Source organism: Chionomys nivalis, chromosome 16 (assembly GCF_950005125.1).
Source record: "Chionomys nivalis chromosome 16, mChiNiv1.1, whole genome shotgun sequence".
In the NCBI taxonomy this organism is placed as follows: domain Eukaryota; kingdom Metazoa; phylum Chordata; class Mammalia; order Rodentia; family Cricetidae; genus Chionomys; species Chionomys nivalis.
Genome location: NC_080101.1, coordinates 19,600,763 through 19,617,027, shown reverse-complemented (window position 1 = coordinate 19,617,027; position 16,265 = coordinate 19,600,763). Strand labels below are relative to the sequence as shown.

Here is a 16,265-nt window from a genome sequence, read left to right as displayed (position 1 = left end):
GGCTTCAGAGTGGGTTGTATGGAATAACTGCATCAGAAATAACAGATGCTCATTAGAAATGCTAAAGATTCTCTTCTGCCGTAGGCCCAGTGCATTACTGTCTCAGGAAATAGAATACATGCGCATTCCTCGTTCACAAGCTATCAATGTCATCTTCTGTGTCTTCAGTCAGCAGCCTTGTGAACAAGCAGAGGAATCACAAGAGCTGAAGTCACAGCTGTTGTGCTTCTGTTCTACAGTCACGGCTGATGGGTACATGTATTGCCTCCCATCCCTACTAGATCTCTGTGTGATAGCACTATTAAGTTCCTCAAATTCCAGCTATGTGCAAACAAATGGAAAGGAACAGTTGGCTATCATCTGGGTCATTCTTAAGGGGCTTCCAGAGTACTCAAGTGCTAAAGAATTACCTGTTGTGAGGTGTTTGGTGAATTCCTAGTAATCCTCCCAGAGAACTGCAAATTAATCACCCTAACTCTTCCAGATTTCTTCCTACATATCGTTTTAGGGAATATTTCTTCTTAAACATTTTCCTGGTCTCCATAATACTGAAATACTTCTCCCAGAAAAGAAAATCTTCACAGGATATATCATGTGCTATTTATATGCTATTGCCTACAGTATGGGATCCATGGAGTGCGTGCTCTTGGAATCAATGCTCTAAAATAGTACCCATCATAGGATCGCATCATGTCTGAAACCCTTGCTATACCTGGCCTCCAAAAGCAAGACACTGCACTAAGGGGGCAGCTTTCTCAGTTTATTGACAGAAACTCTTTTTGGCAACATAGTTCCTCTTCATGGAAATACATAATTAATCATTTCTTTTCTGAAACATTAGCCTCTGTCAAGCTGGTTTACAAGCTATTTCTTTTGATGAGACTATTATAATGCCGAACAGTATAATGTTTTTTGTTTCTTCATTAGTGTAGATGTGTGTTCCCTACATCTTCATCCTTTCTATTGTAAGAACCAGTTTAACTAAAGGAAGAGAAAAGAACTGATTCCTCCTGACCAGGCTCCATGAGGAGTGAATGTGCTTGTGGGACCATCCTCTTGATACACATGAGCCCAAGACTCTGCTTTTGATAAACGGCTTGCTCTGTTCTATAGTACAGAGACCCTGTGCTCAATCCTGTGGTCCTCAGGCCGAGAAACACAGAGGTATGTGGGCTGTGGAAACTAATGTATAGACCCTAGTTCTGTAGGACACCAACATCTTTGAGCATAGGCTTGAAATAAGCTTATATATTTAAAGGAAGGTTGATTGGGATTCCCCTCTGTGTGCTGTGAATGTGTTTTGTTACTATTGGCTAATAAAGAATCTTCTTTGAGCTTATAGCAAGGCAGAATAGAGCAAGGCAGGAATTCCAAGCTGAGAATGAGGAGAAAAGAAGGGAGGGTCAGGAAGATGCCATGTAGCTGCCAAAGGAGAAAGATGCCTGCCAAAACCTTACCAGTAGGCCACAGCCTCATGGTGACACACAGATTAATAAAAATAGGTTAATTCAAGATGCAAGAGTTACCTAGAATTATGCATAAACTATTGGCCAAACTGTTGCAATTAATATAGTTTCTGTAAGATTATTCGCGTCTGGGTGGCTGGGGAAACAAATGAGCACCCTCCGTCTACAGAAAGATTCTAAACGTAAACAACAAAGCATTAGGTTATATGCTGTCATAGAATTTCAGTTCAAAATAAATTTTAAAGTTAATAATTACTTTACGAAAATGACCAGGAGCTCATAAAATATAAGAATAAGTGCTATAAGAAGTTAATGCTTAAAAACAGCAAAAAGTATTTTAAATCGTGCCTTTACATGGGAATCCAGCCATATATCAACTTTAATAATTACGATGTATATTTCAGACCTCTCTTTTAAATTTTTCCATTCTTTTGTTCATTACACTCTTGCTTTTTATTTAACTTGGGCATCTGATGTGGCTCCAGCCTCCACTCCAGCTCTATACTGTCGGTCTTTCCATGTGTGCATTCCCGCAGCCCCCTGTGTAATTCTGCACTCTGTGTATTGTCCCGCCACTCAGTTACATCACTTTCTGCCACATCTAGTGGCAGTCACATATGCCATTTCAGCTTCATTCCCACATCTCTGCTTCTTGGTCACCCCAACAACTATCTTGTCACTTTTCCTCCTTTCTGTTACTCTGATTTTCCCTCCAACACACCATTTTCATTGACCCTATAATCGTTTGCTAGTTCCTGACTCTCCCAGTGACAGAACTAGGGGTAACTGTTCTCTGTGTGAAGTCCAATGTCACGTTAATTAAAAACAGATGGTAGCAATTACTAGCAAATTCATCAATTAAGTGTTGAAAGGATGGTAAAATGTGGTCAGAGTTCCAGAATTAATATGAGGAGCTAAGAGAACTGGAATTTAAGGAGTAGGTCATCACCAAGCTACAATTATAAGAAAGTTTGGTACAGTATCAAATAAGCTTCAAATATAAATAAAAATAGGAAGAAATGAAAGGCTAGTTGTGATGTGTTAAAGAGGTTGTTAGGACTGGATCAAACAAAGATCACAGTGTACATTATTCTTAAATCCACAATTACTGCAAAATATAATGAATTTATATACATTCACAGAGGACCGGAAACATTACTTTTCTGAAAGGAGTTGCGGCCTTTGTTTCTTTTATTTTTATGGGTGTGTGTTTTGCTCTCATATATGGTAGTTATGGATGGTTGTGTGTTGCCATGTGGGCACTTGGAATTGAGCACAGGTCTCTGGAAGAGCAAGTGCTCTTAACTATTGATTGATCCCTGCTGCCTTTCCTTTTTTTTTTTATGTTCATAACATAATCACCATATATAGTTAAGTTGCCTAGCATACTGTGCCAGCCTGAACTGACCTGAACTGGTTGATCAGGAGATATGTACTCAGTTCTGCTTAGCAAAGGTTTTAATTACACAACAGTATTGAGGGTACCTGATGTTCTTGATCCACCAAAGTGTTTTGTAGGGTTGTCAAAGGAAAGGAGATGCCACTGTGGAAAAGGCTCAGCCAGGTTCCCAGAGTCCACACACGATAAGAGGGGCACCCCATGCAAGATGGGCTGTGAGTCCCAGCACCTGTTTGAGGTGCAATGGAAGGCTGACTGGCAGAGGACAAGAAAAAACAAACGGTAAATAAAATGACTGCACATCATGGACAGGAGCATTGTGTGGGATCTACCCGAGAAGATCACTCAGACATTGGTTTAAACCAACAGGAAGTTTTATTAGCTGGCTGACGATGACATTGGCTATTTGACATCCCGGTTTAGCCCCAACCTTTTTCAAAGTGAGTTTTTATGTACAAAACCACGCCCTGGGTTAACACATCTCAGTTAACAAGAGCAGTCAGCCAGAAGCGGGACTACAGAAGCCAAAAAGCAAGGTTAGTACATATAAAGACTTTCCCAGAACTAAGGACTTTGATGGATGAGGTCCTTGTTTTTGTTTTGGCAGATGGCGCTGTCTACATGATGTTCTATGGCCTGAATGGTCTAGAATACTTTATTGTCACATTCGAATGCCAACAGAAGAAAGTATCCTGAAAACGTAAGTACTTTCCAGTAGAAGACCACACATGCAAGAACATTGTGAGAACACAAATTGATTTTAAAAGATGTTTTTTTTTAAAGTGGTCACTAAGTTTGATCAAAGTTTGATGAGAAGGGAGGGGAGACTACATTTGCGAGAAACTTGCAAAGTAATAAATTTTTTAAAGCAGTGAAAATTTATATATAATCCTCGTAGTAATTTTTATAGAATATCATGAAAATGATGATGCTAAATTACTAGAACTTATTTAATTTAAAAGCTAGAAGTGCATAGGGACATAAAATGAATAAATTGAAATTTTGATGAATAGCAATACAATAACACATTAAGATTAAATACAGAAGGCAAGTTATTTTATGATGACAAATGCCATCTTCATTAAGATTTCAAAGTTAAGCAAATCGAAGTCACAGAGTTGTTCCCAGAATGCAAAGAGAACAATAGATCCTGATCTTTGACAAATTCCTATTAAGTCCTCTTCTCCAGGAACCATCACAGTGGCTCAAACTGAAGGATATTCTGCAGTGCATAAAGATTATAGTCTCTGAAATCACTCGGAATGTAAAAGCAATGATGGATATGTTTCAGATGGAGAGATTCTGAGACTAGGAAGTCCTGACCGTGTAATTCAACATAGTATTTGAACTAAAGCATTTTGTTTCAAAAGGCATATAAAAATAGTTATCTAAAATTGATTGGACTCTAGAGATCATATGTGATAATGTGTCAAGGCGAACTTCTCCATTCTAATGAGTTCATTGCAGGAAGATGTTCTTATTTGTAGAAATGGCATACTACAACGGAAATAATGAGGCCTTGCGTTGGTCATGAGCTCTCTTGTAATTAAGAAAATTTTAAAAACATGTTTTCTGATCCAAGCAGAAGGCAGTTGGTTACTGCAGCAATTGTGGCAGTATCACCAGATGGGCACATCTTACCTGACAGGTTGGTCTGCTTCATAGGGTCCACAGCTGGACAAGACTAATGATGTCTTTTCCCTTCCTGTAGCCCACACAGTACCCTCCAGCACTTCGAAAGTGGACCAGCCGAGATGATGTTTCCAGCTTGGGACCAACAAACCTGCTTTCTTGGCACCCTGCAGCCAAGACCTGCAGTGTCTTCAGCAAGTGTCTGATCCTCTGTTTCTCAAGGACAAGCAAAAGAATTGACAAGAGCCTGTTCTGGTGGCAGGCCTGGGGAATCCCTGACCCACTTCTGTGGAGGTGCCTCACACCTGGAACTGGAGACTATGTGCAGTAACCCTCTGCTTCTATAAAAAGCAGGTTTCAGGGTAACCTCCACCAGTCCTTATTCTGTGCCTTTCTTTAAACTACGACATAAATCCTTTTTACTTCCTTTGTCTCGGTTACTAATCTCCACCATCACATTCTCATCTCCCCAACACCCCACTTAACCTCCTTTCTTAAAGGTTTCTACCCACAGTCTTCCCCCTATTTCCTTTTACTTGTCTTTTCCTAGCCCCCTTCCCTTCAGGCAATCAATCCCCCATGTCCACTCTCCACCATAGGGACGGATGCCTAGTGCCGTAAAACCAGCTAATAAACAAGGCCTTGAGAGGTCATTAGCCCAGGAAGAAAAATTAACATTGTGTTACTAAATCAACATAGCGACAAATTGCCATATCAATATCCATGTTTATACCATACTTAAATGCTGCTCTCAGTCTTGATCAGAAAATCCTCCCCTTTCAATGGTGAAGGCCAAGGCTAGTGGCCCAAGAGGCTGAGAATGTGAGTTGTGAACTCAGTCCCCTCCCCTCAAGTTGATACAAACACTGCAATCAACAACCAACAGTGTGTGTGTGTGTGTACATGTGCCATGGTGCTTATGTGCAAGTCATAGAACAAGTTTGTATGAATTTGTGGGACTTGTTCTCTCCTCATAGCTTTATTTGGATTTGGGGGATAGAATTCATGTTGCCAAGCATACACAACAAGTGTCTTCACTTGGGCCATAGGATGCCCTAAAAATGGTGAAATGCTATTTAATATTACTAAACCATTATTAGTCTGGGCTTCTGTGAGCACCATTTGAACTAGTGTACTGAACAGAGCAGATGATGATCCCCTAAAGTGGAAGACATTATCCAGTCTGTACAGGGCCTGAATAGAACAAAACAACAGAGGGGAGCTGCACTGCCCCAGCTCAGATCTCGCTAAGCCTTCTGGTTTCCAGACCTCTAGTCCTAGACGGGCACCCACGCCACTGACATCTGACTTGAAAGTCTTTTAACTAGTGTTGATCGACGCATCAAAAATAAGTTGAGAGGGAACGTTGATACCATATTAAGCAGTATTGTTTATTTCTTTTTTTACCAGTTAATCACTCTGACTCTGTTTTTTTTTTTTTTTTTTTTGGAATACATCTCATTTACACTGCTGTTTATTTTGTTTTGCTTTCAGGTTTTACAATGTCTTTTTGATGGAACTGCGTAGAGCTTGGCATGATTTTCAGAGAGTACTGAGCACACTTTGAGATCTTCCCACACGATGACCTCACATAACTCTTTCTTGTTTCGTTCTATGAATGGAGTCAATCTCCTAGGAATCCTCCCCACAGATTCCCTCCAGAAAACTTTTGAAGGGGAAGAATGATGTTAAAGTTGCCCGTTCACTTTAATAATCTTGACTTTAGACTACTAACAGGCACATGGGATCCTACCCCTATGCAACTTACTTGTACCTTTGAATCAGACAGAAGTAGGTCAGTAAACTTATAATGATGTCCTCTGAGATGAGGTTCTGAGTTCAGGTATAAATACTGGCTGTGTTCTGTACTCCTGTGGGAGGGGATTACCAGGCTATGAGATAACAAGCAAAAAGGAAATGGAGACTTTCTATGCTAGTTACCTCTTTGAAAGCACCTTGTTTACAAGGTCAAGGGTTACAGAACAGAAAACTGGGAAATCTTAACAGATCTTTTATCAATGAAGAAAAATGAAGAGACATAATGAGATAATGTTTGTATGAATTTTGGAGTTTATTTAGTAGTATTCTAGTCCTAACTAAACTGTTTCCAGTTATATGACCTAGGATAATACATTTAATTTTGGGGAAATATATGTATTTTATAGATAAAAACATGCATCTATTTCAGTTTTATTAAGATTAACAGCTCCTCAGCAATATGTGTTTAATGGCTTCTTCTCTGCATTACACAGTCACCAAAGGTGTTGTTCCACTTTTAAATAGTATAAACATAATAGTAAACATGGCAATAAAACATAAATTGCTATCTGTTCTTCTGAAGACTCCTCAATTTTTCTTATCTGGGATTTTTAATTTCCATACTATTATATGCTGATGTGGTATTCCCCTCTGTATGCTGTGAATATCATTGTTTAATAAAGAATCTGCTTTGGGTCTATTGCAGTGCAGAGTAGGGCAAGGATAAGAGAGTAGGTGGAGTCAGGGAGATGCAATGTAGCTGTCCCGAAAAAGACAGACACAGGAATCTTGACTGTAGGCCACGAATTCGTAGTAATATACAGATGAATAGAAATGGGTTAAGATGTAATAATTAGCCAGAAATATGCATTAGTTAATAGGCCAAGCAGTGATTTAATTAATATAGTTTCTGAGTAGATATTTCAGGTCTGGACAGCCGGGAAAAAAACAAGCAGCCTGCACCAACAATATGTAGACATTCTCCATACTTTAATTTCCATATAATTATATGTAAGACATTCTCCATACTCCATACTATCTTTAATTTCCATACAGTTATATGTAAGACATTCTCCATATTCCCTACTGTCCTTTCTTGCCCGGTGTCCCCTGTCATTAGTCTTTGTTCCCCTAGAAAATTTAGCCCCTACTTTAAGTCACATATATATGCACATATAATCTTATATATCTGTATAAAATCTAGGAATTATAAACAAGAGAAAGAATGTCTTTCTGAAACTGGCTTAATTTTCTTCCTGTGATTATTCTCCTTTCTGCACACAACCTCTTTATAGTTAACAAAGAAAATTGCATTGTGTGTATGCATATATGCATACATATAATATTTTCCTTAGTAATCTGTTGTGAGACATCTAGGTTTGTTCGATAGCATAGCTTTGTGAATAGTACTACATTAGCCACTGATGAAGAAGACCCTCTGCCATACGGTTTAGAGTCCCACTAATCCTGTGATAACCATGTACTCTCTAAGATGAGTCTCTAATCTGCCCCGGTGGAGCCATTCCTGAATGTGAGTAATTCATTCATTCAGAGTCCCACTTTTCTATGATAATATCTATGTTATCTTTGGTGTCACTATCTATAGTTTTCTCTTTGTCACTAAGATATTTCCTTTTAGGCTTTCAGGGTGCCTTCATTTCATGCTCTCTGTCTAAATGTCCATGCCTAGCTTACAACCCATAGCAATCCTCCTGATTTCTCCTGCTCATAGTTGTACTTCTTTGTCTAAAGAGTGTGAGCCAGTTAGGAATGGTTGCTCTGGATTTTTCGCACACTGAAAAGTAATGATGTGTAATATTTGCAAGAAGAATCATATTATCTGAATCATCAAACAGAGGGCCCAGAATTAGTAGTGATGTGCTGGTTGGTTGCTTTAATCCTGGAAAGACAATGTTACCCTTAGCAACTGAACTCCATTAATGTATTGCTCTGGGTTTGTTGGATATATCATCCTCTGGTATGAGGGAAGGTCTACATAACATGGATTGTTAAATTAGTATGTTTAATACTCAAAATAAATAAGAATATTAAAGTTCAGAAAGAAAAGTCATTTGTCTGGACTCTTAAGGTGGATGAAAGCAAGGCAGGTATAGAGACAAGCTTCTTGTCTACAAAGTTTAAAACTGAACATTCAGATAAAACATAAAGGGTTTCTGCCTCTCTCACTAAGTGACAATCGCTTCAGCCTTCTCTTCTTCCTTCAGGGTACCCCACTAAAAACCCTTGTCCCTAGGTTTATTCAGTGAACTTATGGTTTGTTAAAAACCCTTGGTCACAATGCTTACAGCCCACTTCCTTTAGGAAGTTCAAGTGTGTGTATGACATTCCCAGGAGGAGGTTGCTGTAAACAGACTCATGAGCACATAAAGCTTCTGTTTCATGACTTCATGATGGTCATTGTCCTGTAAATTTACAAAGAAAAGCATAGTAAAATGAAGCTAGAACATTCTCCTACCTTCTGATAACTATTGATCACTAAACAAGATCAAAGGTGGAAGGTGTGGAAATTTGTGTTTGGAGGACTGCCTTAAGCAGCAACTTCATAAATGGTTGGTTTTGACCCGCTTGCAATGCTACAGTCCTTCACAGCAGGGATGTCAGAGCTTGAACTTGAACAGCTGGTGACATCACATCAAAGTCAGGAAGAGAGAGGCAAATGTGTCCACATCCATGTTCTTGCTTGCTGCCCAGCAGCTCAGTTTCTCGATTTTGACAGTCCTTACCTAGGACACGGTGCTACCAATCAGTCAGTACCATTACATCTGTGTGTTTCACCCTGTCATGTGCTTGGTGTCATCTCTGACCAAATAACTTGGTGATTGAGTTAATGAAGCTCTTTTTTTGAGCTGTCCAGTTTTACTTTATAAAATAACAATAAGCCATTAATAGGAAAGGTCTTAAAACTTAGGCATTTCTGAGTCAACATAAGAGGAGTCTGACAGATTAGCTCCAGGTTCCATTTTAAAATCCAATCTCTTCCCTCTCCCACTCTCTCTCCCTTTTCTTTTCCCTCTTCTTTTCCCTTTCCCTCTCCTTCTCCATCCCCAACCCCTCTCCCTCCACTTTTTCCTCTCCTTCTCTTTCTGCCTCCTCTCCTTCTCCCTCTACTGCTCCTACTTCCTTTTTTCTCCCTTTCCTTCTCCCTCTCCTTCTCCCTAACCCTAACCCCTAACTCTAACCCATCTCCTTCTCCCTCTTTCTCCCCTCCCCTGATTTTCTTTCTCTCTCTCCATCTCCTTCTCCTCAGATTTTCTATGAATTCACATACTTTGAATTATTTTCCTGACTCAAATAAACAACTGGACTTTAGATTTCCCAACCGAACTGTCAGCCTTATAGGATAAAAACCCAACTAAAGCATCAGTGGGTGAACCTCTGTGTGTCTTAGAATCTTTGCCTGTAAACTAAAAGTGATGTCATATAACTCTCAATATTATTGTGGAAAGTTAATCAAAAATAGCATCATATGAATATACTAAAATAACTATTATGTTAGTTCTGAATTTAAATTCTCTGGTTTTTTTCTCTTCAATTTCCTTTTGTTTCCTTCCTTCTCTCTTCTATTCTCTAAAACCAACTTCCTGCTAAGAATTAAGTGTGAATATTCCAAAAGGTTGTGTTATATTTAGCATAGTTTATTATATATTGCTCAATATTATTAAATTATAGTTCATCTTAGCATAAATAATCATAAAAATATTTTACTAAGAATATGGCAGAATTACTAATCTATCAGAATAGGTACTAAGGTAAGCAATAAATGTAGGTACAGGAGAACCTAAAAGCACGAGATTTGTTTCATGCAGTCTTAAGTGTTTAACTTTTTTCCCTTACCTATGAAAAGACCAATAATTAGCTATAGCTTATTCCTAGGTCATATCAGATGTTCATAACAGATATACATTGTGACTGGAATGTTTAGAATTATTAACATTATTAATAATAATAATACTCTTCAGTTATTTAAGATGTGTTTTTAATTGTGCCAGTTTATAAGGATTCTTTAATTAATAATTCTTAAGGTGCACATAGGAACAAGAGTGTAGACTGGTTAATATAATTTCTTTGAAAATGCTGATCAGGCATAAAACTTGACATTATATCGATTTTTTACAAACATCCCACATATGCTTTAGAAGAATGTGTGTCCCATCAGAGTGGGATTTATTTTTGCTCAAATATTTTACATCACTATAAATCTTCGTTTACTGTCTTAATACTTGAGAAGGATGTAAAGATCATTATATTGCTTCCATTATACTTGTTGAAAGTCTTTTGTTAGGAGACCTACCAGTCAGAATTGTACATCTATTGGGTTAAATTCACCTTCTATCATAATGCAACTCTTCCTTTATTAGAAATAAATTGTATTTTGTCATAAATTCATTTATTAGTCATTAATATAGAAATATCAGTACTTAAATAATTTGCCTAGCATGCATTTTCTGTCTTTTAATTTAAACATTTTTTCTTTATACATCTATATATCTCCTTAAAATGGACAGACTGAAGTAGGTAAAGTGCCCCTTTTTAAAAGTTGCATACCAATTAACATACTTCTTTTAATTTACTATTACCTCCAAAATGGGCTTGGCCTACATACCTTGGTTATGGCTATACTGTGCATGGAGTCTCAACAAAGTGCTGAGTGCACCGTATTTTTATATATTTATTTTTTTATCTGAACCTTGAATGATTAAAAGCAAATATTATTTTTCCCAAGAGCCTTTAAATCTATGTTTAGTGGGAACAAGATAGGGACTCTGGTCTGAAGTCTTGTGAATTGGTGTTAACTCACATTATTCTACTGGGGGATAAAAAATGCTCCATCTAAAAGCAGCCGCTTGATCCCATCTTTTGTGAAATCACTCTATCGATATGTTTAGGACATGAAATGTGTCTATTACTCTGGAAGTTGTTACATTCTAGTCTGTGCTTGCAGGATTACACAGTATGTGTTTGGGGTTCAGTTGTGCCTAGTACATCCTGTCAAAGCAAACACCGCTTCTGAAAATCCACTTTGCTCCATTGGAGTGTTCAGGCACAATGCAAGAACTCTGGGCTCAGCTCTCTAAATTAGTACCAGACCCATTGGCAGGTGATGCTGGCATTTCCCATGGAGATAACCTTATTACTACTGCATCCCTGTAGTCCTTCCAGCTTTGCTGCAGCTTGTAACTTCTCCCCAGCGTGTGTGTGTGTGTGTGTGTGTGTGTGTGTGTGTGTGTGTGTTTAGGATGGTAAGGACTCAATAACAGTCTCTGACCACTCCGGTTTACCACAATAAATGTTTACATACTGATTCTGTGACATGTTTGATGTGTGACATATAGACTCTGAACAAATAACTAAGGAATATGAGTTAATGGGTTTATTTTTCAAATTTCCATTGATAAGAAAGGATTTGTAAGCTCTTCTCTGACAAGTAGTAGCATGTAATTACTTTAGATTTTTACTCCATAGTCATGACCTCACCTCCTCAGAGTTAGACAAGGGAGCAGTATTATTTAGTACTGATTAAGGATGGCACCCTCAGGGAAAGTGGGGTCTTTATTGATCAGCTGGGTGCTAGTTCACAGGACCCCACTGTCCAACAACTAGGCACAGTTTCCATTTTGAACCACCATATTTATCCGTAATCTCACAAATCGAGTTCATGGAAGAACTTGGCTGAACATCTTTATCCACTCACCGACAAACGGCAAGTTTTCTCGGTTACCAGCTCTGTGTAACTGTGTTGCGGCTGACATCAGAGTGGATGATCCTGTACAGTGCAGGTTGAGGTCTTCTTCCTTCCAGCCTGCACTCAGCTCACAATACAAGAGGTGTGTTCTGCTACAGTGTCAGCTAACGTTTAAGAAGCTACAACACAGGATGCATTATTAGAACTTCTTCATCTCTATATTCTCATTATGAAAGAAGTCTCAAAAAAAGCTGTCTTTGCTAGGAAGCAAAACTGTCTCCCCAGTGATAATGAGCAGAAAAAAGAAAAAAAAAAGTTAATGCCTTAGCTACAAGATAATGTTTGTGTGACAAAATCCCAAAACATACAATGTATCAAAAATATTTAATCTCTTTTAATAAATTTTACTCTTGTGGATATGACAGAAATACATTTCTAACATTATACATCAGGTGGCTATTGCATTTATTTAAAAATATTAAGCATTTATTATATTCCCGACTCTGTTATAAATTGGATTATTGTAGGCTAAAGTAAGGTTCGATCATCAGGGAATGTATATGCATGTTGAACCCAAATAATAAATAAGTGAGCAAATAAAGGGAATGCCTTACATCATGTACCAATTAATATTCACTGTGCCTAGTCATCAAAGTGTACCTACAACGGACTATAAACTACCCTTAAGGGCTTTAAATAAATGTATTTCTTAAACCATTTTACCTACTATTTTCTAAATGTTTAAGAGCTTATTTTTCCCTGCTAGCTGTTACTAAAGTATTTTCAGCATCCTTGCACTTCTGTAAAAGTGTATTTAACAACTGTCAGTATGTCTCATTTCTGCATTCATAACAAAAACGTAACTGTAAAAAAGCAACCAAAATATTTTAATGCCTTTGAGTTTTCATGTGTCATTCGATCTTTATGTATTTTGTGTTTATATAAACACAACTTCCAATAGCAAGTCACAAAATCTAAATAAATAATCATTTATGTTTCATCAGACGATTTCCTCCCAGCATGCTCTGGACAGCAGCCTTCACATCCTTGTTCCTCAGACTGTAGATGAGAGGATTGAGCATGGGGGTCACCACCCCATAAAAAAAAGAGATGAGGACCTCAGTCAGACTTTGATGTCCTTCCCCAGCCGTGGCTTTTGACTTGGGCTTTGCATACATGAAGAAGATGCTACCATAGAATATAATCACCACTGTCAGGTGGGCAGAGCACGTGGAGAAGGCCTTCTGTTTGCCTTCAGAGGAAGGGATCCTCAGGACGGTGGTAATGATGAAAACATAAGAGACGGCGATGACTATCAATGGAACAGCTAGAAAAAGCAGGTTTGACCCGGCCATGCTAATCACGTTGATTGAAATATCTCCACAAGCCAGTTTCAGAATGGCCAGAATTTCACACTCAAAGTGGTGAATGACATTGTTACTACAGAATGGTAAATGCACTGCCAGAGATGTCTGCACCAACGAGTCAACAGTCCCAGCAACCCAACATCCAACCGCCATGGGCACATAGGTACCTTTGCTCATGATGACAGGGTATCTCAGTGGGTAGCAAATGGCCAGAAAGCGGTCAAGTGCCATCGTGCCTAGCAGCACACATTCTGTGGCACCCATGGCAAAGGAGAAGAACATTTGGACCATGCATTCAGGGAAGGAAACTCTCTTCCTTCCTTTCAGAAAGCTACCGAGAATGAGTGGGACAGAAGAGCTTGTGTAGCAGATGTCCAGGAAGGAAAGGTTGCAGAGGAAGAAGTACATGGGGGTGTGCAGGTGCACGCCGTAGATGACTACTGAGATGAGGACTCCATTCCCAAGCAGGATCAGCAGATACATGCACAAAACCAGCACAAATAAAACTTTCTGGAGCTTTGGGTGGTCAGAGAGCCCCACCAAGACAAATTCTGTCAACATGGAACCATTGGCTCTCTCCATATGAATACGCCTGTCCTCCAGCAGAACTCTGGGTATGATAGAAAGAAATCTATTAATGAAATTTTAAGATCCACTTCATAAAATAAAAATATTTTTGTTGCCGATGGCTGTATTTATATATATGTTATGGGGGGATACTTCTTCTATGTGATTAATAATTAAGAATATTTCATTTTAAAAGATTTTTAATTGAAACAGAATTACATTGTTCCCTATTACCTCTACTTCCTCCAGCCCTTCCCATCTACCCTCCTTTAACTTTTTTCATACCTCCTCACTCTCAAGTTAATCACCTGTTTTTCTTAGATTATATGTGATATATCTGTGCGTGTGTATCCACAAATATATATAAATACAATCTGATGAGTTCATTTTGTTGTTAGTATGTTAAAGTGTCTCAGCACGAATCAAGTCCTAGCATAAGGAATGCCTACCTGAGTTTTCTCCATAAAGACAGTGAATCTTTAGATCCTAAACAGTTATATTGCTGTGTCTACAAGTTTTGACTTAATAGGTTGTAAATGAGTGTCTAATCGCCTTGATGTGGTACAAAACTGTTGGAAATTAGTTGCCTATAATACAATGTTTGGTCTCGGTTTGTTGTAGTTAGTAGTGGATATGAACCAAACAAACTAGTGGGTTTCACCGTCACTTTTTCTTTCTTTTCATTAATACTGTCCAGGTTTTTGGTTTTATTGGTTTGTTTGTCACCCAGGATGGAAACCAGGAAGCAGCTTTACTGACTTACTAAATGTTCAGGGTCAACATCTTACGGAAATACTGACATACAAAATCTGAAAAGTGTTCACCAAATGTTTCAACTTGATCATTTAAACAGATGTATCAAATAAACACAAGTCGGGATCGGCAGTTTACTTGAAAGACTTTTCTGCGTTGCATTTGTGTGTGGGGGAGGGATGCAGTGAGATGGGCAAATGGTGCCTGACAACAAGTCTGACCCACAGGATAGAAGTAGCCGACTAGTTCCAGAAAGTGGTCCTCTGACCTCTGCAAGGACACCTTGACATGTAGGTGTCTGTGTGTGCACACACTTAAAGAAGCACGACAGCAGAAACTGGGAAGAATCTAGTACCCAGACCTGGGAGCCTATCCTAGCTAAGGTTTTTGGGAAATCTGGCTTGAAGGAACTGATCTGATCATGACATTACCTCTAGCCCATGAGGCTAGCGACAGCTCAGATGTTGATGATCTCTGTAACAGCTCTGTCACATGGATCTGCATAGGCAAAAGTGTTCAGAAATTGGAAGCAAATGAACCTAACATCTATAGCAACGTAAACAGATTACTAAAAAACTGTCAAAGGGATTTATGATTTATATACATAATAAAACAGGAATTAAAGTAGGATTTCACCAGGATCCATGTACTTTTAAGAGATAAATTTAAAGAGATTGTGAGTATAGGGAGAAAATATTAATGGAATCAGAGAATATACGTAAGAAATGGAGACTTTTGAAAGAACATGGGAAATCCTTCACAGGGTATAAATACAAGACAGAGAACAATTGATAAGAGCACAGATCAAAAAGGCACAGCAGATAAGAGCACATGCAAAAAGTAAAGGAGACATATAAGGCATCATTTTAAAGAGCACTGATAAAAATGCAGTTTTAGTGGAAGAGACCATTGTAAATATAAAATGGTGGAAGCAACCACTACATCATAAAAACAATAAATAAAGAATTGAAATAGAAAAGCATGGCAAGAAAAAAATTAAACCAAAAGTTGTCTAGAAAACATGTTTTTAAAAATATATTATGGAATCTAGCTAAAGAAAAAGTCATAGAGTGGAGGATTGCTCAGTAATAAGGGAGAATGAAAAGCAGCTCCCAGGATGAGTGGGAGGCAGTGTTTGCCCAAGAGCCTGTGGTCTAATCTGAGATAGAAAAACATGGCTATCTTAGTCTCAGAGTCACTAGGCTTCACTTAGGAGAAACTTTCTTCTTTTCACTTTCCGCCCCCTGCTGGTGATAAGCTGCCGTGCTCATAGGGCATACAAAGAACAGACCCGAAGAATGAAGGAGTTGTTCCCCACTGACATTTCTGATTTTATGTGGAGTGTGGCACCCTGCTTTATAACAGAACTCGGGAGCCATTTTGAAATTTTCTCTTTAGGTTGTCAGAAAGATCCACCAAGATATTGCAATTCGGCTGGGCTCTTCTTTCTTTAAAGAATCCATTTGAGTGTGTGAAGAGTTGGAGCACAATATGGGTGTTGGTAAAAGGACCACAGCAATGCTCTATGGTAAAGAATGCTTGTAGGAAACCACTTATTTCCCCCAGAAAGTCTCTGAATTGCTCAATGAATAAGCACAGACAGACTTCAAAGTATGGGA

The 16,265-nt window shown here is 38.5% G+C and overlaps 1 protein-coding gene across 1 annotated transcript; it reads right to left on the bottom strand.

The window, feature by feature from the left end:
- Positions 1-12,945: 12,945 nt before the first annotated feature.
- Positions 12,946-13,908, bottom strand: LOC130888259 (olfactory receptor 13C8). Its single transcript, XM_057791181.1, has one exon. The coding sequence runs from the start codon at positions 13,906-13,908 to the stop codon at positions 12,946-12,948; it is 963 nt and encodes a 320-aa protein (XP_057647164.1).
- Positions 13,909-16,265: the final 2,357 nt, after the last annotated feature.